Raw genomic sequence first — 25,474 nt, 5'->3', positions numbered from 1 at the left:
TAGGCACATGAACATGCAGAGAATGGAGGGATATGGACCATGTGCAGGCAGAAGGGATTTGTTTAATTAGGCATCATTAACTTAATTAGTTCAGCACAACATAGTGGGCCGAAGGGCCTGTTCCTGCGCTGTACTGTTCCATGTTGTACCTTCTGTCAGGCTGCTGGTTTTCTTTTTTCTCACTTTGTTTAAAACTTAATGTGATGAAATCTCCTGAAAGATGCGAATAGCAAGCACGTTGTTTGAATTTTTTTCCCACCGTTAAAGGAGAAAGATTAATTCATGTTTTACATGTCCAGTGAAAGACGAAGCGACAGGTGCCTTGGAATTGATTGGTGCCAGTTTAGGCACATTAAATGGTTAAAACACAGCAGCCCCATGAATATTTTGTTTGAGGGCCTCCCACTGCAGAATTCTGCAGCATGCATTGTCTCAGATCACAGTTGTTACCAGGCATCACAGCACATACCTTGGCTCCTCCTTGTGTGAGCACCACACAAAGGTGCTGGAGGAACTCAGTGAGTCAGGCAGCATCTACAGAGGGAAATGGACCGTTGGCATTTCGGGTCGAGACCTCTTATCTGGACTGGGAAGTAAGAGGGGAGATAGCTAGTATACAAAGGTGGAGTGAGCTGCTCAGATGCAGGGATCAGTCATAAAAAAATTGTGGCTTCATGAATCTCAAAGTGAGTCTGTGATTTTCTCTTGCCATTCATTTTTTTCTTCCATTTAATTTCAATTGTAAATGCACACAGAAATGTGATCCAGTTTTTAGTGACAGATTTTGCTGATCTTCACCACAAGGAGCGACTTTTGTTCAACATTTCATGTTAATTGTTGCACTGCATGCAGGAAGAGACAGGGTGCACTGGTGCATTCTCACTGCCATTTCCTCTTCTGCTGAGGTGCTGGAATAATTATTCTCATCTGTTCTTTTAATTCTAACACCATGGAGATTTTGTTTTGAGGATTTCTGTCCATTTTAATGTTTATCTATGAGTTAAGTGTAAGTCATTCTCTGACAAACTTTGGACAATCTGATTATCTTTAACAGTGAGTATCCAGAGTAAGATTTCAGTGAAATATATTGAGTAGAAACAATCATCTCATGACTGAGTGGTTAACCAATGGAGCAGACTTTAAGAAACAACATTCAGGAAACAACAGTTAAAATGAATGAAGCCTTAGGAAGTTTCTGGTGAAATCTATGATTTCTGGCAGGGTACAACTGAATCAATCTGAATGAATTTTTTTGGAAGAAGCCATTGTTCTTTATCACAACACCAAGAAATTGAGAGATTGACCTCACATTGTCTTTCTGATCCGTATTAAAAAAATCCTCCAGATTATCACTGTATTTTAGACTTTATGTTTAGAATTTGTAATGCACCACTTGAGTTTCATGACTCGAATTTAGCTCAGCTCTTTTCAAGTAATACTTTGAGCTGTGAAGTCTATATTTTTCCATAATTCCTTAACAACATAGAAGGAGGCTACTTCAGCCCATCAGGGATCTGCCAGCTCATAGAGCAATCCCATTCCCTGTTCATTTTCCCTGTAAGTTATTAGAACATAGAACAGTGCAGCATAGGAACAGGCACTTCAGCCCACAATGTCTGTGCCAAACATGATGCCAAATTAAACTAAATCTCTTCTGCCAATGTTCCATAGCCCTCCATTCCTTGCTTATTCATGTGTCTATTTGAAGGTATCTTTATTAGTCACGTGTACATTGAAACACACAGTGAAATACATCTTTTTTGCTTAGTGTCCTGGGGGGCAGCTCGCAAGTATCACCACGCTTCCGGTGCCAACATAGCATGCCCACAACTTCCTAACCTGTACATCTTTGGAATGTGGGAGAAAACCGGAGTACCCGGAGGAAACCCATGCAGACACAGGAAGAACGTACAAACTCCTTACAGACAGTGGCTGGATTTGAACCCGGGTCGCTGGCGCTGTAAAGTGTTACACTAACTGCTACACTACCATGCCAGCCTCTTAAACACCACTATCATATTTGCTTTCACCACCACCCCTAGCAGCCTGTTCCAGGCACCCACCACTCTCTGTGTAAAAGAAAACCTGCCCCCCACATCTCCTATAAACTTTCCCCTCTCACCTTAAATGCGTGTCCTCTAGTACTTGACATTTCTACCCTGGGGAAAAGATTCTGTCTATTCCGTCTATGCTTCTCATAATTTCATAATCTCCCCATTTCTGCTCTCAACTGTCCCCAGATTCGACCACTCACCTGCATTCTGCAGCAATTTACAGCAGCCAATTAATCTACTGACCAGCACATCTTTGGGGTGTGGGAGGAATCTGTAGCACCCAGGGGAAACCCACACTGTCACAGGGAGGACATGCAAACTCCACACAGGCAGCACTTGAGGTCAGGACTGAATCTGGGTCTCTGGGCTGTGAGGCAGAGGCTCTACCAGCAGCACCACTGTGCCATCCTAAACATTATATCATATTGTCACACAAGGAAAGAGTGCGTCACCTAAAGATAAGGGAAAAAAGGAATTCAATTGCATACTTCCAATAGTTTAGCCATTCATCACAACAGACATCGTTACAGTTACAGTCAGGTTATGTTTATCATAGTTTTGCTGTTCTGATATTAACAGATGTTTCCATATTGCTGCAAATCCACCTCTTGTTTACTTCGACTACAGTTGAGTGAAGATTTCATGGCTTTGCCAGTTTCAGTCAAATATAATCTGGTCGGATCTGGTTTTAATGGAGTTTGAATTAGAATGACCGGTCAGAGAGGGAAAAGAACACCGCAATCTGCTGGGAAAATGTGAAGCAATTTACATGTAAAATAATAACTGCACTGTGAATACAGAGTGGGGTAATATTTGTAGAATTGTCCAGGACAGAGTGTTTCATGTGATGGATTACATTTCTTATCAATGTGGCATTTAGCCATTCAATGTTCCTGGTCTCAGTGTTACTGAAGGTCAGTTTACAACCCTGGCACTGGTCAGACAGAAATAAATCTTGTAGCCTGTCAGCTGCCATGTGAATTTTGCCCCCTCTTTATTGGGTTCAGAGAATCATAAAGTAATACAGCAGGGAAACAGCCCCTTCGGCCAACTTGTCCGCGACAACCACCATGCCCATTTAAGCTTGTCCCATTTGTCCAGGTTTGGCCCATATCCCTCAAAACCTTTCCTATCCATGTACCTGTCCAAATATCGTTTCCTTTCTCACCCTAACACAGGCTGTTTTGTCAGCCTTGTTGGGTCAACCTTTCACTCCAGCTGCATTGAAACCCATTTTTGTTCAAACTGACTCAAGGTGGTAGTCAAGAACTTGTGAACCTAAGTAATAGACATAAAGAATGAGAAATAAATAGGTCAGAAGCATCGAATTGCAGAAAAAAAAGTGGGAATGTCTTAGAAGTAATATGTCAGCGATGGTGACCGTGAACTATTAGATTCTTATTATAAACCCTTTGGTTCAGTCATAGAATCATACGGCACAGAGAGGCCCTTTGGCCCACTGAGTCCATACGGGCCATCAAGCACCCATTTACACTAATCTTGCACAGATCCCATTTCATTCTCCCCAAATTCCCATCAGTCCCCCACCCTCTTCCCAGGTTCTCCCACACACCAACACACCAGGGGTAATTTACAGTGGCTAATAAACCTGCCAAGAGCAGGTGTTTGGGATGTGGGAGGAAACTGTAGCATGCAGAGGAAACCCACTGGTAACAGGGAGAATGTGCAAACTCCACGCAGCACTGGAGATCAGGATTGAACCTGGGTGACTGAAGCTGTGAGGCAGCAGCTCTATTGCTGTGTCACTGTGCTACCCATGCAGGAAGGATCTACAAATCTGTTGTCCGAACCTGGTCTGACCCATGTGTTATCCAAGCCATCGTAACTGCTCTCTGAAATGCCCTAACATGCCTGTCAAATCAAGAGCATTTAGGGATGGATAATAAATGCTGATTTTGCCACTTTCAAAATGATGAAGCAGGGTTAATTGATCATCAGTGATTTAATACTTAAAATAGAATGGGGCTAGCAACCACAGAATCGGGAGCAACACACACAAAACACTGGAGGAACTCAGCGAGTCAGGCAGCATCAATGGAGGGAAATGGACAGTCGACGTTTTGGGTCGAGACCCTTCATCTGCACTGAAAGACGGAAGGGAGATACCCAGTATAAAAAGGGGGAGGGAAAGGATGGAGCAAGAGCTGGCAGGTGATAGGTGGATCCAGCTGAGTGGGAATGATGTCAGAAGCTGGGAGGTGATGGGTCGAAGTTGCCTGGAGACGATGGAATCTGATAGCAGAGGATGGTGGAGCATGGAATAAAGGGAGGGAGGTGGAGAAGGGAACCAGTGGGAGGAATGTGTGGGTGATAGAGAGGGTGGGGGAGGGGAAAGAGATAGGGTGATGGGGGCCAGGTGGATCAAGAGGAGAGAGAAAAGGGAAAAGAAACAGAGGGGGAGCAGTTACCGAAAGTCGGAAATCAGGCTGTGCTGAGCAAACTTGGAGCGGATGTCAGGAAGTTTTTATTTACAGAGAGGATGATTAGAAACTGGTGAAGATGCTCAGAGTAAGTGATTGAGGAGAGGGCCAAACTCTGCAAAAGGAGGTTTACATAGCACAAGTCCCACTCATCTCCCCAGGTCACAATTTAGATTCCTTGAATGTGAATTAGAGGTGGGGAAAGGCTTCTACATTTGAATCTGGTTAAACCGCAAGCTGGGAGAAGGATTCACAGGCTATTGGTATTGGTTTATTATTGTCACATGTGCTGAGATACAGTGAAAAGCTTTTGTTTTCCATGCCATCCAGACAGATCATGCCATACTGAGATAGTAAAATGAAAACAGAATGCAGAATATCGTGTTGCAGTTACAGAGAAAGTGCAATGCAGGCAGACAAATAAAGTGCAAGTGACATAGTTGAAAGACTTTTGATGAAAAGCTGTTTAGTAGCGATGTCCCAGCTATTTATGTTCATTACTGATCAATTTAATGGAACCCTATTCATTGAACCTGACCTGGATGAACTGCAGTCTCAGCATGTACATGTGCAACACTGCACAAAGTTCTGGAGGTTTGCTCTATCTTGTGCTGAGTTCTGGTTCTCTGTATACATGTGAGGGAAGACTCGATTGTGGTGGGTAAATTGGGCAGCCTACAAACTATTACAGCATTGTCTGAAGCTTGTTCCTTTGACCTGGTCCCCAAAGTCAAAATGCTCGAGGAATGACTATGTTAATGGCTGTTTACTGCTGAGTGGCTTCTGGGACTGCTTCTCACTGCATTGTGAAATTCATCTGTATTGGCAGAGAGAATGGCACTGGATGCTGCTGAATCATTGGCCACTTGTCTTTGGCCCAATGAGATGATACTCAGAAGCTCCACCCTAACATCCCGAGGTATGGAGCTGTAGTGGGCATCTGCAGAGCCTCCGTGACCTATGGTTAAAACTTGATGAAAAACACGGTGGTGCTGGAGGAACTCAGCAGGCCAGGCAGCATCCGTGGAGAAAAGCAGGAGGTCAACGGTTTGGGTCAGGACCCTTCTTCAGGACTGAAGACGGGAAAAGAGCAAGCCCAATATATAGGAGGGAAAAGCAGAGCAGTGATAGGTGGACAAAAGAGAGGGCGTGGGGTGGGCACAGGGAGGTGATAGGTAGATGCAGGTAAGAGATAGTGATAGGCAGGTGCGGGGGAGGAGGGGAGAGCAGATCCACCGGAGGATGGGTCAAAGGTAAGAAGAGAGAGGAAAAAAAGGCTAGGAAAGGAAAGAAGAGAAGAAGCATGGTGGGGGTTGTGGGGAAGTGGGGTGGGGATTACCTAAAGTGGGAGAATTCAGTGCTCATGCCATTGGGCTGCAAGGTTCCAAGTCAGAAAATGAGGTACTGTTCCGCCAGTTTGCACTTGGAATTCTCCTGGCAGTGGAGGAGGCCGAGGACTGACATGTCTGTGATAGTGTGGGAGGGGGAGTTGAAGTGACTGGCAACAGAAAGATGCAGGTCACAGTTCCAGACAAAGCGCAGGTGTTCTGCGAAACGGTCACCTAGTCTGTGTTTGGTCTCACCAATGTAGAGGAGGCCTCCTATATATCATATACTGTATATTGGGCTTGCCCTTTTTCTATCTTCTGTCCTGAAGAAAGTGCCTGACCCGAAACGTTGACCACCTGCTTTTCTCCACGGATGCTGCCTGGCCTGCTGAGTTCTTTCAGCATCATAGTGTTTTTCATCTAGATTCCAGCATCTGCAGTCCTTTATTTCTCTATGGTTAAAATTTCACTGTTCCCATTAGGTATTCCAGTCATTCTGGAAAATGTGGAATGTTTCTGTTCCCCCCCTACACCGATATACTCATATATTTTCCAAACAACCCCATTAGCTACAATAGAAACTGAACTTACACAGGCTACACAACAATGGAGATTTAAATTCCCCAACGTTTGATTCCTGTTGGGGTCAGTATCAGAGCATTGCACTGGCTGAAAGTTTCAATGATGGTCACAGGATGGAGTGTCTTCTCTTTCCTCCTTCTCTCATGTTAAAAGCTCTGTTTATTTTTTTTAATGGATCTTACAGGCAGGCAGAAGAATAAATGCAGTGTTGGATAAGCTTACCATTTGAATTCTGCTTAAGACTAGGGCAGTGTTGCTTGAATTGGCAGCTTTCGCAGTCAACAATTGATGTGCTACTTTGAAGTTTTAATGATTCATAGGCAGGGCTCAATTTTCATCTTTAGCCCTGCCAACATTGTGCAAGACTGCTCCGAGCATGTATCAGGTGCATGCTCAAAGCTGAAATTGATAGAATTTTGTTTGGCACAAATAATGATGAAAATAGGGCAAAGAGGTAATGTAGAGGTAGGTCACAGATCAGCCGCTCAATGACAGAACATGCTGAATGAGCTAAGTGGCGGTCTCATGCTCTTATTTTCCTAAGCTCGATTTTCAATCTGTTGTTATAAAAGATGAAAATATACACAACCACTAGGAACCTTTTATCCTGGCCGTGTAGACTGGAATCCAGGAATTTTTCCTTTCATTGTATACAAACACATTCTAAAAAGCACATTTACAATGTTGTCAGAAAAAGTAAAAAAGAAATGTCTCATTTTATTCACAGAGAGGCAGAGCAGATTTATTGTTCATCACGCAATATGAAACCCTGTAAACAGTTTATATATTTAATTCATTGCACTGAATTCTAGCCACCTTGGAAAGCTGAGGTGAGCTAAACATTGGTCGCTGTCCAGGAGGGGATAGAACTATCTATCTGATAAGTTCGGAGTTGCTAAAATTAAAGTGGAAAATGCTGGAGATGTTTAGAAGGCCAGGCAGCATGTGTGGAGAGGGGAACAGTGTTAGCATTTCAGGTCAATAATATCCCATCAGAAATGCTTCTGGCTCCTGTGGAAAGTGATTGGCTCATAAGATTTATCCTTGTGTTGCCATTGCTGCATTAAGAATCACAGGATCAATCATACAGTCATTAGGTTTTCCTTTGATCTGCTCTGCTTTGAGGAGAAAAGCTCAAGCCTCTCCACGTGACTCTTGAGACAGGTTAGATTTACCCTACAGATGATGTATCCTTGCAAAAGTAACTTTGCTCAATACAAGAGGAACTGCAGATTTGAACATTTGGTACATGAGCTTGACTGAGCAGCCAATGGCAGAAAGCTACCATCCATGAGATTATGACTGAATATCTCTCAGTGAGATTCCCGCCTAAGACACACGCCTGATATAAGAGTAAAACTCCTGGCTTATGGAATTGTGTTGTTCTCTATCATTTAGATTCCAGTCATTTCAAACTACTTTGGGTATTTTTGAAAGGTGGATGCTCAAACTGACTTAGAAATGTAAAATTAAGCTGGAAACTAAGCTGAGTCTTGTTTTAATATTTGCAAATATGTCAGAAATCAAATTGAATGAAATGAGACTTCGAAAAAACAACTTTTTAATGTGACACTTTTTCCACAACACCTATAATGAGTTCCACATTTGGGCAAATTTGGTACAGTTCCACTATCAGTTTAATACACAAGGTGGTGACTTTTTTCTCATCTGCCTTCTCATGTTTCAAATAGTTTCATCATAAAATCCGATGTTTTTATTTTATTTTATTTGCTTTTACTTCATTGAAGCATAGAAAAATAGGAGCAGCTCTAGACCATTTAGTACTTTGAACTTCATGGTCAAGCTTCTATCTCAATACCGTATTCCCATTCTCTCCCCAAAACCAAATTCAAAGTCAAGTTTGTTGTCATATGCACAAGTACGTGTATGCACAGGTGTAATGAAAAACTTACTTGCAGCAGCACCACAGGCACATAGCATTGGAGATACAACATACACAAGGAAAACACAAATTAAACATAAATTATGCAAACTTATTGTTACGTACCAGCAACAATAGAAACGCAACGAGCCATGTTTAAATGTTAGACTCTATTTATTAGTAACTACTTGTAACAATAAAGAAGAAAAATCATTAGATATCAGACATTAACCAAAATAAACCGAAGTGTGTGTGTGGCAAGTTTCCAAACCCCAAGTCTAGGAATAGTTCTCAAAGTTTCTGTCAGTCACGAAGCAAGACGATGAGTAAAAGCTCCTGAAAACCCACGTTAGAATGTAGAGAGGAGTTTACGAATTCCACAAGTTCCACGATGGAACCAATACGACATCCCAATCGCCGAAGAACTCTTGTTGCTTTTAGTCAGATATATCTGCCACTTCAAGGGCACTCGATACGTGGCCTCCCACAGATACATCTGATTCCTGGCACAGGTTAACGACAAAGTGGACTCCACAGATTGCTCCAAAAATCCATGGATGGATTGTAAAGTGACAGTCATAACGATTGTGCTTCACTCGTAAATACAGAGGCTGGCACTCAGTACTACCAACTCTCATGTTTCTCTCTCTCTCGCTCTCCTGTCCGTGTCTGCAGTTACCAGTACTTCAATGAATCCGCTTTCAGACACTCGTATCATTCCAGTTATAGACGCTTTATCGCTCCCACTCGTAGCAGTCGGATAAAACCATACACACTACCGTTCAGGTGCCTTAAAGGGACACTCACCAAGTAGTAAGCTGGTTCGTAACACTTATACAAGAAAGAACATGATTAGAACAAAAAAAAACAAAGTCAATTGTAATGCAAAGTGGTCATGGTGTTGCTATAATGAGGTAGTGATTAGGTTTGAGCTGGTTGGTTTAAGAAGTGAATGGTTGAAGGGAAGTAACTGTTCTTAAACCTGGTGGTGTGGGACTTCAGGCTTCTGTACCTCCTGCCCGATGGTAGCTGCAAGAAGATGGCATGACCCGGATGGTGGGGATCTTTGATGCTTTGATGCCTTTTGTGTCTATCAACCTTCTTAAATATACTCAGCAACTACCTGATAGTGTTCTGAGAGAAATCATTCAAGGTACGTTTTTCTCTTTAGAAGGTGATGTAATAATTTGCAATGCTTTAGGCAATTTTTATTTCTCAGGAAGCATCTTTAAAAAAATAGATGCTTTCCCGGGACCAAGGGATACAAGGAGAAACATTTTTACTTGCAAGTGCAACAGTCTCTCTCTGTGCTATTAGAATTCCATTGACTAGAAATATATCCCTAGTCAGTCGTGCTGAATATGCTATGCAGTAGTGACAGAGCATTTCCTTGTTCATCCAGATCTCAATGTGCTGATTGCACTGTATGAAACCCTTTGTGCTTCCAAGCAAGGATAAATTTTCAGACACCTGATTCACCCACCCTTCTCTCTCCCCTGTCTTGTGGCAAATAGATTTCAATACAGATCAGTGTGAGGTGTTGTATTTTGGAAAGTCAAACCAGCGTAGGACATATGAATGGTAGGGCACTAGGGAATGTAATAGAACAGAGGGACTGAGGAGTACAAGTGCATAGTTTGTTGAAAGCGGCATCACAGGTCAACAGGGTAGAGGAAAAGGTGTTTAGCACTTTGGCCTTCAACAGTCAGGGCATTGACTATCGGAGCTGGGACGTTATGTTGCAGTTGTATAAGTCATTGGTGAGGCCGCACTTGGAGTACTGTGTACAGTTTTGGTCACCCTGTCATAGAAGAGATGTGGTTAAACTGAGAAGAGTGCAGAAAAGATTTACGAGGATATTGCCAGGACTAGAGGGCCTGAGTTATAAGGAGAGAGGCAACCTTCTAGAAATGTTTAAAATTATAAGAGGCATAGATAAGGTGGATGGTAGCACTCTTTTCCCCAGGGTAGGGGAGTCCAAAACTAGAGGGCATAGCTTTAGTGTGGGAAGAGAAGGATTTAAAAGGGACCTGAGGGGCAACTTTTTCACACAGAGGGTGGTGGGTATATGGACCGAGCTGCCAGAGGAGGTGGTTGAGGCAGGTACAATAGTATCATTTCAGAAGCACTTGGATAGGTACATGGAGGGCTGGGGCTTAAGAGGGATATGGACTGAACGCAGGAAATTGGGATGAGCTGTGTGGATACCATGGTTGGCATGGACTTATTGGGCTGGAGGGCCTGTATTGATGCTGTATTACTCTGTAACTCTCATTCTCCCTCCTCTTCCTGCACTCTCTTCCCACCCCTTCCCTCTGTTGTCTCTCTCTTCCCTCCCTCCCTTTCCTTTCCCTTCTCCCCTTCCCTCCCTCCCCTCCTCTCTCATCCACTCTTTTCTCCTTTTTCCTCCTACACTCTTTCCCACCCCCCCTTTTCTCTCTATTTCTGCCCTCCCTACTCCCCACTTCTCCCTGCCCCCCACCCCTTCCCTACCCACCTGCCACAGCTAAGTAAAGAGAAAAATGAGCAGTTAACCTATTTTTGGTTGAAGTACAAATGTTGGCTGGGGAGAAGATCCAGGTTCATTCCTTGGGACCTTTTGCATTGACTTAAAAAGACAGCAAGGCACCAGTTGAATATTTCACCTGAATGTTGGTACTTCTGATAGTGTAGCACTCCCTCTGCAGTATTGTAACAGAATGTCAGCTGAGGTTATGGGCTCAAGTCTCGGGGGCTTCAGTTGAACCCATTGTCTACTCCAGAGAGAGTATCCTAACTCTGAGTCATGCTAACAACAGCATCCAGGGAGACTGTAGACATTTGTTAACTGGGTTTACATCTGTGAATTCTACTGAAATAAACAATTCAGAATAAAATGTGCCGGAGATTTCTCATTTCTACCGTGTAGTTCATTTTTCCAAATGTAGCTGGAATACTGTCATGAACACATTACTCAGTTCACTTACAGCTTCTGGGAGATGATCATGCATTTTTTTTATTGCTTTCATTTAAGATAAAATCAATCCTTTCTAATCACCCCAGACGTTGACTAACAAACATTGAAGCTAATGTTGATCATTATTTGTGCCACTAAGATCCACTAATGACAAGAAATCAATGACGACAAAGCAATGGTTCATTCTGTGGTTGGCACCCTTGCCTTCTTATGCAAATGCCAGCCATTGCATTGTAGTCTGACCCAGATATTAATCAGCAGTGTTTTATGGAATCAGATAACACATATTAATCGTTTACATTTTCAAACACAATGTTGCAGACACAAAGATCCAGTGGGCATTGTTCAGTTTTGCCCCTCTGCTTTTTCCCAACTTGAATTAAAAGTGTTGTACATTTTACACTTCTACTTGCCCTCACTATTGTTCCAATAGTTCCCTTTCCTGCCTTAAATACTTCTCTTTCATAGCTTCTTTTCACATACTGGTTTTAAATTTTGTAATTCTGATGTCAAATGAAATCATGTGTTCTTATCTTTAACCCCATGATAACCACGACCCTGCAGAACAGTGCTTCCTTCTTAATTGTATCATTTCCCATCTACTACTCCCTCAGAAGCAATTTTTCAATACCAGGCTCAGATACTCAGCCCTAGAATGTTAACTTGCACCAGAACACACATTCATATTTGTCTGCATTGCTTTATCATCAGAGTAATATTCACCTTTGAGACAAATTGGTTTATGTGTCACTCAAGGGAAAGCACATGGCAACGGTTGGCACTCCAAGGGTACACTGAGGAGGCAGTGCACTATTGGATGTGTCATTTTCAACAAACCACGAAATCAGGCTGCTTGTTAGTACTTTGCCGTTTATGCAACCTTGCTGTGCACAAACTATCTGCCATGTTTCCTTTATTACACCAATGAATGTGGCTGTTTCAGAAATGGTTCATTAGTTGTGACGTGTTTTATGTTGTCTCGAGGTCAGTTAATGGTCTCTTTGAATACGCCCCTCATTTCTTTGTTTAATGCCAAAAATGGTTGAGTTCCAATCTGTGTATGCCCTTTACAATAATTTTAGGGTGTACACACTCAATGTCGCTAACTCTGTACTGACATTAGAAACGTCAACACAGGTAATGGTAATAAATATCAGCAGTATAACCCCACCCAGGAACAGGGAGCATAGGTGAGAAATACCACCAGTTAGCTTTCTGCTTACAGTGTGTACCTATGTACTAGAGAGCTGGGGAACTCTGTTTTGCTTCTTGAGCAGCAAACAATCTGCTGGAATGCAGAGGGTCAAGTTTTGAGTCGACAATTCCTTTCCTCCAACAGATGCTGCTCGACTCACTGAGATCTTCCATCAGATTGTTTGTTGCTCCAGATTCTAGTATCTGCAGTCTCTTGTGTCTCTTTTTTAGCTTCTTACCAGGGTAAATTGGTAAATTGGTTTATTATTGTCACATGTACTGAGGTACAGTGAAAAACTTTGTTTTGCATGCCATCCATACAGATCATTTCATTACAACAGTGTATTGAGGTAGTACAAGGGAAAACAATAACAGAATGCAGAATAAAGTGTTATAGTCACAGAGAAAATGCAGTGCAGCCAGACAATAAGATGCAAGGCCATAACGAGGTAGATTGTGAGATCAAGAGTCCATCTTATCGTACTAAGGGATCGTTCAATAGTCTTATAACAGCAGGATAGAAGCTGTCCTTGAACCTGGCGGTACATGCTGTTAGGCTTTTGTATCTTCTGCCCGCTGGGAGGGGGGAGAAGAGAGAATGTCCGGGATGGGTGGGGTCTTTGATTTTGTTGGCTGCTTGACCAAGTCAGCGAGAAGTGTAAACACAATCCATGGAGGTGAGGCTGGGAAGAGTCTTACTGTTAAAATTTCAGGTTCTAAAGACTTCTACTTCAAACTTTATGAAACAAATTCAGCAGCCAGAAGTACAACTTCACCAAAAAAGTTCTTCCTGAGCTTGAAATGGGAAAAATATGAAGCTATGATATATTTCAGTACTCTAAAATAAAATGGGCACATGTCTTATGGAAGTAATATTCTGTGAGGGACCAATGAGCTATAACTTTCATTTCCATTCATGAGGTTTGGCATGACTCATTTAGAAAAACAAAAAATCGTAATTCACCATTCCCTCTAGCATGTCCTCTGTACATACAACCACAACACGTTTGCCACTTGTACACTATCAGCATGCTAATGTATCTTGACAGGAGCAAAGACTGACTAAATGACGGAGATGAAATGGACCTTATTACTGCAATTCTCTTTGACGTTTGTGTTCAATCATTTGTAAGGTGCTTTTCAAATCATCTTTGCAAACCTTTGCATACAAACTGGCTCAGAAGGAAAAAGAATTAAAATGGTGCACTTTGCCAGTGCATAGGGTGAATCTGCCCTTTTTTTGAATGCAGTTAAAATCAGAAAACAAGACTTGGTAATACTATATTTGGATCTGAGATAGCAAATAAAAATGTACCATTGTATTGAACTGCTATTGGTTTGAAACAGGTACCTATTTATGGTGATGTAAGATAAGATTTCTTTATTAGTCACATGTACATTGAAACACACAGTGAAATGCACCTTTTGTGTAGAATGTTCTGGGGGCAGCCCACAAGTGTCACCACACTTCCGGCGCCATCATAGCATGCCCACAACTTCCTAACCTGTAAGTCTTTGGAATATGGGAGGAAACTGGAGCACCCGGAGGAAACCCATGCAGACACGGAGAGAACATACAAGCTCCTTACAGACAGCGGCCGGAATTGAACCCAGATCGCTGGCACAGTAATAGCGTTATGCTAACCGCTACGCTACTGTGCCACCCATTAAAAAATATGGAATGTTTCACAAATTTGCGTGTCATCCTTGTGCAGGGCCATGCTAATCTTCTCTGTATCATTCCAATTTTAATATATGTGCTGCAGTAGGGTTTATAGTCCCAAGTAACATGGAAAGCATCAGTCTCTCGTCAAGGAAATTATACTTACCAAGTCTGAGTGCTGGATAAATGTTATCATTATTGGTGGGGAAAGTCGGCCCTCTTCCACGATAAAACTGTTTGAAGCAAAATTGATAAATTGAAAGCATTGCCAGTTCACTCTGAAATTTTACAGCCCATTTATGTCGATGTAAAACTGAAAGCACTTGCAAGGTCACAAAATGTATCACCTGTAAGATAAATAAAACATAACACTGGAGGATTTGAGAGATTGCAATGGTCTTGCTTATGAAGAATACACAATGTTAAAGGATCTGCTACAACGCTAATTTGCATTGCCTTTCTTTTTGTTTTCACAGTGCCGGGGTTGGAAGGACTGGGTGTTTCATTGTAATAGACGCCATGTTAGAGAGGATAAAGCATGAGAAAACTGTAGATATTTATGGTCACGTAACACTAATGAGATCACAGAGGAATTACATGGTTCAGACTGAGGACCAATATATCTTTATTCATGATGCACTGCTTGAAGCAGTGACTTGTGGAAATACCGAAGTGCCAGCAAGAAACCTGTACGCATACATCCAAAAGCTGACACAAGTGGAGCCGGGAGAAAACGTCACCGGCATGGAACTGGAGTTCAAGGTAATCAAGAAGCTCTTTCTAAACAAAATTCTGACTAATTATCTATTTGCAACTATGAAGCTACACTTGCAGATCTGTAGCTTCAGAGTTGCAAACACCTAATCAGTCAGAAAATTTAATTAACTTGTTATTTACCTCATAGGTTTGCAGGAGTACCATATTTTTCACAGTGTCATTATAGCACAGAAGGAGGCAATTGGCCTATCTAGTCCACGTCCAGCCCTTGTGGAGCAATCCATTTGGTTCCCAACATCTTTCTCCCTGATGATTTGCAAATATTTTTTCTTTGTGCCTGTCCAATTTCTTTCAGAGATCAAAAACTGTCACAAGATGTTGAATGGTGCCCTTTCAGGCAGGTTAACAGAGCACAAGCAGAGCACAAGGGGCCAATGAACACTTCAGTCGAACTGCAGAATCCTGCATTGTATGAAGTCTATAGCATTAGGCACTATTGAGCAGACCCTGCACACTGAAAGGCCATTCCTTTGTGCACTTCCCCATTGCAGAGAGGTCAATGGAAAGCCAGATCTGAGTTGCAGGGAAGTTGGGTCATAGGGGGAGCCCAAGGACGGGGAAAGCGTCAGGTCAGAAGGTCAGTAGGGGCTTGGTTGCATGTAGAATCATAGAGTAATACAGCATCGAAACAGGCCCTATGGCCCAACTGGTCCCTGCCGACCAAAATACCCATCTAAGCTAGTCCCATTTGCCTGTGTTTGACCCATATCTCTCTAAAACTTTCCTATCCAAGTACCTGTCCAAATGTCTTTTAAATGTTATTATTGTACCTGCTTCAACTACTTCCATATATATTGACCACCTTCTGTGTGAAAAAGTTGCCCCTCAAGTTTTTATTAAATCTTTTCCCTCTCACCTTAAACCTATGCCCTCTAGTTCTTGATTCCCCAACCCTGGGAAAAAGACTGAATGCATTCACCCAATCTATGCCCCTCATGATTTTATACACTTTTATAAGGTCACCCCTTAGTTTCCTACACTTCAATGAATAAAGTCCTCACCTGCCCAGCCTCTCCTGCAACTTAGTCCCTCAAGTCCTGGCAACATCCATGTAAATCTTTTCTGCACTCTTTCCAGATTAATATCATCTTACCTATAGCAGGGTGAGCTGGCTGGGAAGTCTTTGGAAAGGGCTTGGCCAGCAAATTGATGATGCAGGATGGGAGTGAGATGTTGGACAACAGATTGGTGGTTGTGGGGTGGTCTACAGCAGATCAATGGAGTGCAGGAAGGTTGGGCAATGGTTTTGAGCAGCTGAGAGTTGGGGTAGTGACCACGAGTGGAAGCACTAGAGGAGAACTATCACAACAGGTGAATCTATTACTTAAAAGGGTTCCAATTGAGGCAGGTTCACAGAGTCATGGTCTGGGACCTGCTCAAGCAACTCCCTTTAAGTAATGATGAAGCAAGCCTTGTGAAGAGCTGCTTGTACATACATGAGCCACACATGATCCAAAATTCCACAAGTATCATCTAGGCATTGCTGCTTGTCATTTAATGCCGTTATACATGTCATAGCTCCTTCACACATTCATGGGTCAGACTCACAGATGATCCAGAAGGAAAATGATGCTTTCAGCAAGTCCACGATTTTCCTTGTGGGTAATCACATTTTGATTGAAATTGAACTGTGTTTTATGCAGGAGTGTGAATGCTACATATTCCAATTTCGGGGCAAAGCTCTTTATGTTAGTAAACTTGGGAGAAAGGTTATTATTACGATCTTTCTATTTGGGGTGATCATCACCACAAATGTATGTGAACATGGGGAAACCAAAGGCCCAGTCTCCAGAGGCTTTTACACCTTTTATTTGTTAAACTGAGGGTGAAGATATTGGGGATTAGAACACAATATGCACACAGAACTGGTGAGCACTAGTCAGATTACATACAAGGTAGTTTTACTGCAGCAACGTACCTCAACCCCAAGCTCTTGAAGGACACCCACGGCCCATGCTGTGGCTTTGATGAGTGAAATTGTCAGATTAACTCTGAGCTGATGGTCAATTAGAGATGGGGTAAGATTTCCCACATTTCGAGCAGAGAAAGTGTGGACTCCCATCTGCTCAGTGCATTCTCCACACATTTCAACGATGTTGCAACTTACCTCGTTAACCCCTTTCTCATCACTTCTCTTTTGCAAATGCTGCACCCATTTTTAACCTGATTGAAGCTGCAAAGTGTATTGAATTCTATGAAACAGCATATCCTCAAACTTGTTATTTTGTTTATCCACAGCGTCTAGCCAACACTAAAGCTCACACATCAAGATTCATTAGTGCCAATCTTCCATGTAACAAATTCAAGAATCGCCTTGTTAATATTATGCCATATGAATCCACAAGGGTATGTCTACAGCCAATCAGAGGAGTCGAAGGCTCAGATTATATCAATGCCAGTTTCATCGATGGTTACAGGTAAGTGAAAACAACAACAGACTCATATAAGACTGTAACAAGGGATAGAAACAAAAGGCGATTATTTGGCCCCTTGTGCCTGCTCCACTTAATAAGATCATGGTTGATCTTCTCTCTTTGAACCACTTTCCTGCACTAATCTCATACCCCTTGCTTCCCTAATATCCAATTTCTGACTTGAACTTACTCTGCAACTGCACCTCTACATTCCTCCAGAAAATTTTGAAAATTCACTATCCTCTATATAACGCCATTCCTTTGCTGGGTCAAAATCTTGGAAGTCACTCCCTAACAACATTGTGGGTACACCCACACCTCAAGGACTGCAGCGCATCAAGAAGGCAGTTCACCACCACCTTCTCAAGGACAATTAGTAATGGGCAATTAAATGCTGGCTCAGCCTGCAAAGGCCACATCCCTTGAATGAATAATAAAACAAAAAAGTAATTCCTTCCCATCTCCGTTTTGGAGTGGACTGCCCATTATTCTGAGACTACTTCCAGTCAGGGGCAACATCTTTCCTGCATCCCCCTTGACAATGCATGTAAGTCGATGACAATGTCTCTCATTCTTCTAAATTCAAGAGTACAGGCCCGGTCTGCTTACTTTTTCCACTTGGAGCAGAGGCTCCCAGCCTTAGCAGCCTACATTGCATTCCCTCTGTTGCAAGTGTATCCTTCCTCAGGGAAGAAGACCTCACCTGCAGACCAAATTCCAGTTGCCCCCATCTCACTCACAGAACACAGACCTAGCCTCAAGAAGTTCCCATCCTCTAATCAACAGTTGCTGGCAGCCAATCCTCATCCCAACACTCCCTCCCAATCCTGTGCCTCTGTTCCTTCTGCAGGCACTTGAATTTTTTTCCTTTCCTCACTCTGGACAGGCAATGCCTTAGCCTGGGGTAAACTTAGTCTGTTGTGGCCAAAGCTTTCAGCATGCTTCACAGTGATGGATTTACACACCCATGCCAAAGAATTCCCAGGTCAGCACCTTGCTGAGCCATCTTACATGACTTTAAGTCAACCACATTGTCACCAGTCTGGAGTCCCCTATTAGCCAGTTTGGTTACTATAGCATATTGACTTGTTTAAAAGGCATCAGTGTATCAGAGGGGTGTGACAACAAAATGGGAGTTTCAATACCACTATGCCGTTGTTTTCAGTCCGGATTTATTTTGATAATTGAATTTAAATTCCCTAGCTGCCATGCTAGAGATTTGTAATGCAAGATCATTAGTCCAAACCTTTGGGATACTGTCTCAGTAATTTAAGCACTCTGTTACCATGCCTCATAGTATGCCCTCTGTCATAATGGGGTCTTCTGGACAGGTACAACAAACAATGAAATTGGAATGAATGTAGTTAAAAATTTATTCTTGGCTATCAACCCCAGATTTTGAATAACCTTATTTCAGTTTAGTTCATATCTTAATATTCAGTCAAATATAAGCAGAAGATTTTTGCTTTACTGTAATAATCTACTATGATAAGCTCTGCAAGATTAAAGGCAGACTTTTATAGAACAGTGAATTACAAAGAAATTATGAAGTAAGATTTTAAAATATCATGGTTATACTTGCATTTTAAGATTAAGATATTGGCTGTAAGGCCCTCCAAATAATAAAATTGTACAGCTCTGCAGGATATTTGGCCGAGAAGGTTTAAGTCTATCAAGGAGACACCCTATTCCCTTGCTTTTCCTCTCTCTGCAATGTTTTCTCTTGAAGGCCGTTATTGAATCTGCAATCATCACTCTATATTCTCAAACCCAATTTCTCCTTGCATAAATCTGTGTTCTCTGGTGATTGATTCTTCAGCCATTGGAATTTCTTCACTCTGTGTAAACCATTCCTGATTCTAGAAGCTTATATCAAATCTTCACTTAGCCTTCCCCGCTCCCAGCATCTTCAGTCTATCCTTGCAGCTGTATTCCCCTTGTTCCGAACCCTTCTCGTAAATCTCTCTGTGCCCTCTTCTGTGCCTCCCCTAGTCAGCGAAACCTAAAATGAGATTATTCTTTACAAATTGTAAACCAGCCATTGAATTGACCAACAATGAACTGCAAATGATTTCTCAAATACAGTAATGAGATTACTGTAATTATTTTACAGATCAGTGATTTGTAGTAGTTGGTGGCCAAATTGATAGTGGGAGTTGGTCCAAAATTAAACTATTTTAAGAAGACATCATTATCTCTGGGTACTGGCTGACAATTAGTTCCTTGCTCTTGTACTTTATGTTATTTTGATATACTTATCACCTTGTAATCATTTGCAGGTGGTCATTATTCAACACATCAACTCTTTGCCTCAGTAATTTAACTACTTTCTAATCTAGTAGTGTTCCTGTCCAAAAATGTATTTACTTTGAAATGTTGTAGCTACATTAAAAGGGGCTAAATATTTTTTAAATCATTTCCAGGTTGTCATTGGTCTGTGTATATCCGAGTCTTTCTATTAGCTTTCTGTCTTGCAACCGCCACATTCTCTTTCACACAAAGCTAGCAGTCCGATAGTGATCCCCAGCTATGACTTGACCAGGACAAAGTAACAATTGGATGCCACTGAACTTTGATGCCATCTCCCTTATATGAAACATACACCCTCTTTTTCAACAATTTGAATAATGCTTGAATGACTTTCCTTTCTGCAATATAACTATGAGATAATCATTTCGACGTTGACATGGAATTAATCTCACTGTAGTAAAGATCCAATTTTTGACATCATTGTAAACGATCTGTTACAAAGTTTTATCAACAAACATAACACAATAGTGCTTATTTTATTAGTTTATCTGTTAACATATTGCACAGTTTGAAGACGGGTTTGTGAACCAGCAGAGGTGTGATTAAAATATAATTACTGCCCCTAACTGAATATTAAAATTTGCAAAAACAAAACTGTTTTGTCTAATATTTTACAATGCTTTCTATTCCACTGGAATCTCTTTACAAATAAAATATGTTATTATAATAATCACTATTTTCTTTGAATAACTGAAGAGTAAACCAGGCATATCAAGAGTGGTGGTTGTTGACCTGTTGGTCGTGAATGCAGTTCAGTGAGAGGGAGCAATGTGGCTAGATGTTAATCTTGGTGTGTTTTGTTTGCAGACAGCAGAAAGCCTATATAGCCACACAGGGACCCCTAGCAGAGACAACAGAAGATTTCTGGAGAATGCTTTGGGAACACAATTCAACAATCGTGGTTATGCTCACCAAACTTCGGGAGATGGGCAGAGTAAGTGCCTTCAACTTAATTGTAACTCAAACCTGGAGCACACCTTGTACAAGTATCTACCAAGTAATATCTCATTACAGTTTCATTCTAATTCCTCCATAACAAAGGAAATTAGTTAGCTTTTTCAATAATGAAGAGCAAAGTCCCAAACCCTGCGAGATTAAACTAAAAGAAGAATGTGTTCGAAATGCATAGAAAATGAAAGAGGAACTTGGGCAAGAGTTTTAGACAGAAACCTAACGAATTGGTATTTGGTTTATTATTGTCATATGTACTGAGATAAAGTGAAACACTTTGTTTGTGTGCCATCCAGACAGATCATTCTATGCATACTATGTACGTCAAAGTAGCACAAAAGGAAAACAATAACAGAATGCAGAATATAGTGTTACAGTTACAGAGAAAGTACAGGTAGATAAGTAAAGTGCAAGGGCCATGATGAGGTGGATTGAAAGATCAAGAGTTTATCGTATAAGAGGTCCTTTCAAGAGACTTATAACAGTGGAATAGTAGCTGTCCTTGAGCCTGGTGGAACATGTTCTCAAGCTTTGCAAATGTAATCTGTTTTACCCTTCAAGTTGTGCACTACTTGCTTTAAGTTTTCAGCATTTTCTGACATTAGCTAGGGGCACTGGAAATTAACTTATTTCAATTCACCCCCAACGCAGCTAAACATAAATGAAAGGGCTATAAGTACTAAATTGAGCAGTATAACCCAATGTGACTTTAAATCAACCATACACCTGTGATTAGTTAGAGACCTCTTGAGGCTATGACTTAAAACTGCTATCAGAACTGGTTTGCAGTACATATCACCTCACATTTGAACACGAAGGAAGCCCCAAAATGATGAACAGGACAGTTGAGGAACTGCAATTGTATTTACAGTTGTCTTTGTGTTTTACAGGAGAAGTGTCACCAGTATTGGCCTGCAGAGCGATCAGCGAGGTATCAATATTTTGTAGTTGACCCCATGGCAGAGTACAACATGCCTCAGTACATTCTCAGAGAGTTCAAGGTCACAGATGCAAGGGTGAGTCTTCTGCTTTTTTTTTACCTTTGAGTGAGCGTCAACACTACATTTATGTGTGAACCTGATAAAAGACAAAAAAACTTCAGTTTTGTTTGTATTGTTGTCACTGTGATTTTCAACATGTGGTAAACTCCACACACTGAATGGTAAAGTTGGAAGTGACATTGTTGTTGTCCCATTAATATTCTCTGGATAGGATCTAAGCTTCTGTACAAATGTGCTGAATTCGGAACATGGTACACATGACGATCAAGCTTTGTGAAAACACTTTCATATTTTTAGTTAAAAGCAATTATATAGTTTACAGCTCAGAATCCAAGCGTGGCTTATGTTATAAAGAGATGGTTGCTAGAAATTCATTGTTGTGCCTGAGTTTTAAGCACTGGGAAACTTATTATAAATGTAAAATTGTTGATGAAATGCGTTTGTGGTTTTCGAGTATCCATAGTGCATAATGTGATCCTCAATCAATGGCTTCCATGTACATGAACTGTCCATGCATGCCGAACATCAAGCATGTTCAGGTGCTTTGCAATGATATTGCCCTTTTCTCAAGAGAGATTAAGTCACAGATATGGAAATTATACCCAAATGGACTGTATGCAGGAAAGCAGGTCTTAAAGTCTGCGCTATTTGGAAGGGTCGGCAAGCACCTGCAGGTTTGTTGGGGAATTATTTCAACTTGAGTTCACAACGTAGAACGTAGAACAGTACAAGACAGGACAAGCCCTTCGTCCCACCATGTCTGTGATGCCAATCGAACTAGTCCTATCTACTTGCACATGGTCTATACCCCACTATTCCCTTCCTGTTCATGTGTCTGTCTAAATGCATTAAAACATTGCTACCGTATCTGCTTCCACCACCTTCCCTGGTCGCACATTCCAGGCACCTACCATTCTCTGTGTAAAAAACGTGCCTCGTAAATCTTCTTTAAACTTTTGCCCTCTCATTTTAAACCTAAGCCCTCTAGTATTTGATGTTTCTAACCTGGGACAAAGACTGTCTACCCTATCTATGTCTCTCATAACTTTATATAATTCTATCAAGTCTCTCCTCAAGTGCCAACACTCCAGCAAAAACAATCCAAGTTTGTCCCATCTCTTCTTATAGCTAATACTCTCCAATCCAAGGCTGATTACTAATGTTAAATGTGACAAGCCTGGGTGAGGACTGAGCTTGAGTTTGCTTCTATTGCTGATGGTAATAGAAGCTTTAGTAATAGTCCTGTGTCTCCTACACAACCAGGAACATAAGGAAAAGACGAGTGCGGCTTCACAGAAGAAAGACAGGATCTTGGCTGGAAGAGCCTGTCCCCAAAGAATCCTCAAGCATCCACTCTCCTAACTCCAGCTCTTGAAAGAGCAGTGCAGATTGAGACATAAGTTTCTCTAAGTCAGTGACACAGAGATCTGTCAGCCCTTGCATTTGTAGCTGAAGCCATGAAAAAATTTAAAGGGATGTGAAATATGTGCCCCAAAAAGCCAATCATGTAGAATCAATTGAAGTATTTAAATAAGGAATGAAATTTTATTAAGAACAATATTTTGCAGTTACACAGCTCCGTTGACAGAGCAGAAAGACAGAACCACTTTGACCACTTTGCACAACAATGAACTTTGGTTTTTTTGTTCTAATTGCATTCTTTCTTGTATAATTTTGTATAATTTATTTTGTTTTTCTTGTGAATGTTGTATATATGATGCTATGTGCTTGTGATATTGCTGCTGGTAAGTTTTTCATTGCATCAGTGCATACATGTACTTCTGCATATGGCGATAAACTCAGCTTCAACTTCCAATGGCCCACTTTGCACTATCAAACAATTTCATTGTCAATCTTAACCCAACCATGTCACATTAGAAAATAGTAGGATGGGGGGGTAGGTTTTTCATGACCTCAAGTTTACAGAGGAAGGCAGGCCAGAAATGTCAAGTCAAGGAATTTATTGTCATGTGCATAAGTACAGTGAGGTACAGGCACAAAATGTACATCTGTAATCCAGCATAAGGACAGTAAAGATGAGTACAAAGGTTTTAGCAGCAGATGAATGGAGTTGGGGATGGAGCTGAGTCACGTTACAGAGTGGAAATAAGTATCCAAAGTGACAGCCTGGATCTGCATTCCAAAGATCCAAGAGTTGTCCCCAAGGTTACAAAGAGTTGGGTTCAATATCAAACAATTGCCTGGATGGTGTCTATGTCCATGGAAAGGAGTTTGTGGCAGGGATAACATTGGGTGGGATACAATACTGCAGGAGCAGGAAAAGCATTGGAGCTTATATAAGTCTGGATACAGTTAGATGAATACAAATGGAACCAGGCAAATTCTGTACCTCAACATCTCACCCACATCAAGCTGGACAATGGTGTAGAGGCTTTGGAAGCATACGATGTGGTCCACTCTGTCAAATGCTGCAGCCAGGTCAAGAAGTACAGGGAGAGATAAATTATCTCTGCGTCCGTTACATGGGTTGTTCTTTGTGACTTGAAGTGCTACAGTAGTGGGGGAGTCAGACTAGAGGCTTTCATAAATAGAGTTCTGGGAAACATGGGTCCATACTTGATGAGGCTGCAGCTTCATCAAGAACTTTGGAAAGGTGAAGGAGTTTGGAATAGCAGCAATAGTTGCAAAGGCAGAGCCGTCAGGTGTTGGCTTTTTGAGGAGAAGGTTAATGACAGCTGATTTGAAGGAGAATGGAACAGTTCCCAAGAAGAAAGATGGTTCAAATTTACTTTGCAGAGAAAGGGCAAAAAATGGAATTCAAGAGCTGGCTTGACATAGATGATTTGGCAAACCAGCTGGCTTCCCTGACACTTGTAGAAAGTTACATTTAAAGGGATTGTGCACTAGCTGGCCAGTTAAACAAATATCATCGAAGCTGTAATGAGAAACTACAAATGGATTTGTGGTTTATTGCCTTAGCAAGTTGTGAATGGCCAAGAAGATTACATTTATTTGGATATTATTCAATGCTACTGCATTAGACTCAGCTACATCTAAAAACAGGGACAGGACAGATGCTTATGAAACAAATGGCAATAATAATTGTAATAAACCATAATATTTTGAAAAACATAAAGGATTCTTTGTAGGTATCTGGCCCCTGTTCACATTTATCATCATGCCTGTAAAAGAAAAATATAAACTAGCCCAAATGATGTATCATTAATTACCATGACCATTGTGGTTTCTGCTTTAATTATTGAACACCATTGTCCCAAAAAGACTGGTTTAGAAGTGATTGAACTAGTTTTATGTTATGATTACTGCTTTAAAATATGTAAATGTGTAGCTTTAGTATGTGAAAATTTTATTTCCTTCCAGATATTCCTGATTAGATAAATATTGCTAATTGTCTCATAAATATGCTGCTCTCAATATTCATCAAAATAGCACTTATATTAAACATTAATTTCATTGTGGTTGCTTATTAAGACTGCAACATTATCAGTCTTTCTCTTTATAAAACTCCAAGCATTTTTAAAAGAAGTACAATACCAAGCCAAAAGTTTAGTAAGTTAAAATGAATAGATATTGCATGAATTTAAAAAATACATACAGTGGCATGCAAAAGTTTGGGCACCCCTGGTCAAAGTTTCTGTTACTGTGAATAGCTAAGTGAGTAAAAGATGACCTGATTTCCAAAAGGTATAAAGTTAAAGATGACACATTTCTTTAATATTTTAAGCAAGATTACTTTTTTATTTCCATCTTTTACAGTTTCAAAATAACAAAAAAGGAGAAGGGCCCAAAGCAAAGGTTTGGGCACCCTCCACGGTCAGTACTTAGTAACACCCCCCTTGGCAAGTATCACAGCTTGTAAATGCTTTCTGCAGCCAGCTAAGAGTCTTTCAATTCTTGTTTGAGGGATTTTTGCCCATTCCTCCTTGCAAAAGGCTTCTA

General features: G+C 41.2%; 1 protein-coding gene and 1 non-coding gene across 2 annotated transcripts in view; one reads left to right on the top strand and one right to left on the bottom strand.

Annotated features, from left to right (window-relative positions):
* Positions 1 to 25,474, top strand: part of LOC127572951 (receptor-type tyrosine-protein phosphatase delta-like) — a 511,608-nt gene that overhangs the window by 468,860 nt on the left and 17,274 nt on the right. The window contains 4 exon segments of the mRNA XM_052020675.1: positions 14,577 to 14,862; positions 17,116 to 17,294; positions 20,409 to 20,535; positions 21,443 to 21,568. Of these exon segments, the coding sequence (XP_051876635.1) occupies positions 14,577 to 14,862; positions 17,116 to 17,294; positions 20,409 to 20,535; positions 21,443 to 21,568 (718 nt within the window).
* On the bottom strand, positions 14,108 to 14,218 carry LOC127572985 (U6 spliceosomal RNA). Its single transcript, XR_007956724.1, has one exon. It is a non-coding gene; the product is annotated as a U6 spliceosomal RNA (small nuclear RNA).

Source organism: Pristis pectinata, chromosome 7 (genome assembly GCF_009764475.1).
Source record: "Pristis pectinata isolate sPriPec2 chromosome 7, sPriPec2.1.pri, whole genome shotgun sequence".
NCBI lineage: Eukaryota > Metazoa > Chordata > Chondrichthyes > Rhinopristiformes > Pristidae > Pristis > Pristis pectinata.
Note: the sequence above shows the minus strand (reverse complement) of the source record. Positions and strands in the feature narration are given on the sequence as shown.